A 4944-nucleotide genomic window follows, 5' to 3' on the forward strand; every position below is an offset into this window, starting at 1 on the left:
AGAAAAAGGAGAGCTCCTTTGGCACCCATTTAAGAAGTTTAAATTGGCTGCTCAAGAATTTAGGGGTGGTAAAATAATTTGCCAAAGGGTTGTCCACTACCTTGTCTATAATAGGCGTGTCTGCTTTATCTTAGAATTCTTATAATTTTGATGCTGTATTACAATGTTTTCTTTTTGGAAAAGATTTGTATTCACTAAGAATAGGAGGCTCAAACATGATTCAGCGACACTGGTTTGACAAAATAAATCATATTTATGTACAGTTTCACAATTTTGCAAGTTCTGCGCAAATACTTAACGTCCAAACAATACTAAGATCTTGTTTCCAGATTTTACTTCTCTAACTTTATAATTCGGACTTACAGACAGGAAAAACATCATAGCAGATCGCCACAATTAAACATTTTTACGAACAACACATTTTATATCTTAAGAAATAAAAGATTAAGACGGCAAAAAATGAGAAAGTTAAAGGGCTTAATTTCAATGTCATTTACAACAAGATCAGATTCCAGTTAGCTGAAGTACAGTCAGTTTCAGATTCCCCAATACCTAGTATTACCTAACTTTATTTCAGAGGAAAAATTACACATTGTACACTTCCCTTGATTCCGTCTATCATATGCAAGATACTGTGAAATTTAAATTTGAGAAAACTGCCCACACAACATTTCTCAACAGCCTACCAATGAGTGAACAAAAAACTGACAAAGAACAAAATACAAATGCAAAAACCAGAGATTTCGACTAGGCATAGCTGCTATTGCAAAAATCCAACTTCACATCACTACTTCTGCCATATACCAATGTTATTCAAGTTTTTCACAAAAGGAAAACTCATCCATTAGTTCCAAATTGCCTTCCTAATAATAACAACAAAAAGTACAGAACAAAAGACGCCTCAAAATGAAACTATCCAACCAACAGGAATTATCCATACTGCACGGAAAGAACCCTTAACGATTGGCCTTGGCAACCCTCTCAATCTCATCCTTCTTCTTGATAGCGTAGCTGCATGTGCACAGAAACAGTAAGCAGGCATAGACGAGTAGTTGCATTCAAAAAGGAGCTAATGACTAAAAATGATGGCAGTAGGAGGATTACCTGTTGGAAGATCCCTTGGCAGCATTGATGAGTTCATCTGCAAGGCATTCTGCAATGGTCTTGATGTTTCTGAAAGCACTCTCGCGTGCACCAGTTGTGAGGAGATATATTGCCTGGTTAACACGACGGAGTGGAGAAATATCAACAGCCTGACGCCTCACAACTCCGGCAGAACCAATACGAGTTGCATCTTCTCTTGGTCCACTGCATTGCACAGGTTGTTGTAAAATGGAAAAGGAAAAATTAGAAAGACTAAAATATCTGAAGCATGCTGCAACATGATAATGCTCAAACTATTTCATTTTAAGTGCACATTCAAATAGAACAAAGAAGACATGGTATGAAAATCTTCTAACAAACTAGAAGCCTCAGCAAGAAAGTGTCAAGCTGATAAATATGCAAAAATAAAAACAAACTCTAAACCTGTTGATAACAGCATCAACAATCACTTGGATTGGGTTAAGGTCGGTCAACAGATGGATAATTTCCATAGCATGCTTGACAATACGAACAGCCATCAGCTTCTTCCCGTTGTTCCTTCCGTGCATCATCAGTGAGTTGGTCAACCTCTCTACAATTGGGCATTGAGCCTTTCTGAACCGCTTGGCTTGGTACCTCCCAGCCGTATGCGGCGTATATGTAGGATGCTTGGCAGCAGTAGCAGTTATGTAATCCTCAACAGAAATATCACTTATCTGCATGAGCAATAACGTTAAGAAGGCACTGAAGAGAAATGTTATTGCCAACATTAAATTAATGTATTCATGAAGAATCCATATGGAATTACATTACTAATATAACCAAACAAACATTGCATTGGACTTGCAGAAAGTAATTTCAGTAATAAAAATCCACCATATAACAGGTTACAACAATAAATAAGTACACCTTGTGTGAGGCTGTCAGCATGTTACTGATTGGTGGAACCAACAATATTCTGCCCAATTTGAGTGTGTTTAGCGGGCATCTCTTTAAATGGAAAAGATCAAGGAAACAAGAAATATATATGATAGATACACCTAAGAATTTATGTTTCATAGTGTTTCAAGTTTCTTAATCAACATATTGGACTTGGGGATTTATAAATTCTCTCTCCTATGCTACCATTAGCATTTAACTATTGGAATTTTTTTTCTAAAGCTGCAACCAACAATTTCTATTCTTTATTGATCCTTCAGGTTTCGTAAAGGGCCAATTTTTACCCAATTCTATGAACATAATAGTAGGGAAGAACTGTACACAATAACATCAAGCACTTTATTTTGAACATAATAGTAGGTAAAAAAAACTTTACACAATCACTAGAATTAGCAAAAATGAGTAGTTTTACTATCTTCTAGGACGAGGTCGCCCTTCATTCTAGTAATGAACCGCAGTTAACGAAGATAAAACAGAAAGGTCAGCAATATTTTCCTCAATTTCACCAATCCATAAAAAATATATTTTCCTTAATTTGAAAACAAACTTGACGACAAGCAGTGGCAGAGCCAAGAATACAGATAAGGGTATTAAGAGAATACTAGAATTTGAACGTGTGACATGAAGCAATTTTTTAACCCCATTTTCCACAACACTAGAATCTTTCATTGTGTCAAGGAGATTCAACTGCTTATATTAAAAACAAAAAAAAAAACATTTTTTCCCTTTTCCGGTAAAGGAGATTCAATTGATCCCCCTGGCCAACAGCTAGCCATGCCCCTGACAACAAGCTGAGATTCTTCTCATTAGAAGAAAAATCATCTAACACTAATGGTACATTCCAACAAAAACAAGTATCATAAAAATGAAATTATATTTAAAAATAAAATTTTGATGTTAATACAACTGTATTAGTACCAAAGCTACTATAATAGCCATAATTTCCTTTAACCTGCTAACCCAAATTGGACAAATCAAGCAGAGATCTTTTCCTATTTGAGAAAATGGAATTATTATTAAACGGTTACGATTCAAAAGCCACACTAATAATAAAAAACAAAAAGGCTCTCCCCAACATAAATCTTAGGTAAATAACAAAAATATAAACAAAGCAAACAAAATAATGCAAATAAAATAGGAAGTAATCAATTCAAAAGGAATAAAATAAAGGGGAATGAGGCAAAATTGAAACCTGAACGTCGTCGTAGGACCAACGATTGAATAGCATAACATCAGTGTGAGCCTTTTCTTGCTGATTTTGGCTTTCTACTACAACTGCAGCTGCTTCCATTTTTACTCTTCTTTTCTTTTCTCGAGGGGGATTAGAATGGTTTAAGGAGGGGACTTACAGGAGCTTGCGAGTGAACAAGAAGATGAAGAGGAAAAACCCTAAAGCGAGTAAAAAGAAAGTTATATTGTCCTTCATTTTACCTGGGAATTACACCTGCGTTCTTAAAATTGGGCTGAGACATTTTTGGGCCAGTTTAGCCGGTCCAACTTGTTCTCTCTCGTTACGTTATGGGTTTTGTGTTTTTCTTTTAGGGATTTTTACCTATCTATACCATATCTGAAACCTTATTACTAAAAATGTGTATATTTTCATTATTACCTACCATATTTATATTTTTCCTACAAAATTTATACCATTCATTAAATACCCAATATTAAGAGCTGATTCCTTCCAAATTAGGCGCCTACAAATCTGGGATAAATATTTGAATAGCTTATTCCTTCCAAATTAGGCGCCTAAAAATTTGGGACTAAATATATTTTCATATTCACATCATATTTGTTTCCTTATGTGATATAGGAAGGTAAAAATTCCTAAAATAAAAAAAAACTTTAAAGGTAATCCAGTCACTAAAGTCTTAATTCGGTCATTATTCTTCAGTTACGGATGAATAAAATAATATATTGTAAAGGACCAAAATGGAAACTTCATAATGGCCATATAAATGCATTAACGTATATAACACACAATTGTAGTGACGTGTTATCCTTAATAATTGTATAAAATAGTTCTTTTCAGTACAAATCCTTATCTACAAAATTTTTACAAATAAACTACAAATCAGTTTAAGTATTGTATAAAGTTGTATTGTTTTTAAGGGTATCTATAAAGTTACTACATTTATACTACAATTAAACTATAATTTATGTTGAAAAACAATATTGACTACAAAATTTTCTCTGTATTTTTTGTGAAGAAGAAGGAAGAGAAGATGAAGTCTGATTTTATGTTAATATCTACAAAATTCCTACATTTATCTACAAATAAACTATAAATTATTTTAAGTATGTATAAAGCAGTATTGTTTTTAAGGGTATCTATAAAATTACTACATTTATACTACAATTAAACTACGATCTATGTTGACTACAAAATTTCTATTCATCTACGAAATTCCTACAAATCAGTTTTAGTATTGTATAAAGCTGTATTGTTTTTAAGGATATCTACAAAATTACTACATTTATACTACAATCTATGTTGAAAAAAAATATTGACTACAAAATTTCTTTAAAAAAAACTACAAAATTTCTTTCAAGAAAACAAGAAATGTAGTTGTGGCCAATTCCAACTTGAAGAACTTTCATGTGTAAATTGTTTCCAGATTGTAGTTATAATGTAGGTTAAATGTAGTTAATTTGTAGTTTTTGTAAAATTTTGCAGACAATTTGCAGATTAATTGTGGATGTCACATTTCTACAATTGGCTCTTCATCTACAAAATTTCTACAAAAAACTACAAATAAAAGCTGCCAAAAAAGCAATTCATATCATTCCAATCAAGAAATATGAGAAGAAGTTTAGAAGTGATTTAGTATCACGTCTTTTTTCATTAATTGGATGAACTCAAAGTGAAAACCAGAAGGAGAAAAATCAAAAACCACCCTAGCTCCCAAGATAACAGTCGTTCCC

At 33.0% G+C, this 4944-nt stretch overlaps 1 protein-coding gene across 1 annotated transcript; it reads right to left on the reverse strand.

The window, feature by feature from the left end:
• Positions 1 to 741: 741 nt before the first annotated feature.
• On the reverse strand, positions 742 to 3423 carry LOC107790011 (small ribosomal subunit protein uS7). Its single transcript, XM_016611900.2, has 4 exons — positions 3215 to 3423; positions 1528 to 1799; positions 1105 to 1308; positions 742 to 1011 (listed from the first exon to the last, which is right to left on the reverse strand). Exons 1-4 carry the CDS (start codon positions 3311 to 3313, stop codon positions 957 to 959), a joined length of 630 nt encoding a protein of 209 aa, XP_016467386.1. The 5' UTR covers positions 3314 to 3423; the 3' UTR covers positions 742 to 956.
• Positions 3424 to 4944: the final 1521 nt, after the last annotated feature.

Source organism: Nicotiana tabacum, chromosome 6, assembly GCF_000715075.1.
Source record: "Nicotiana tabacum cultivar K326 chromosome 6, ASM71507v2, whole genome shotgun sequence".
NCBI lineage: Eukaryota > Viridiplantae > Streptophyta > Magnoliopsida > Solanales > Solanaceae > Nicotiana > Nicotiana tabacum.

Coding starts and splice junctions, on each gene's coding strand:
- LOC107790011 (XM_016611900.2), bottom strand. CDS start 3,313: ATGGAAGCAGCTGCAGTTGTAGTAGAAAGCCAAAATCAGCAAGAAAAG. Junction 1,800..3,214: donor GGTCCTACGACGACGTTCAG/GTTTCAATTTTG, acceptor TTGCTCATGCAG/ATAAGTGATATTTCTGTTGA. Junction 1,012..1,104: donor GCCAAGGGATCTTCCAACAG/GTAATCCTCCTA, acceptor GTGCACATGCAG/CTACGCTATCAAGAAGAAGG.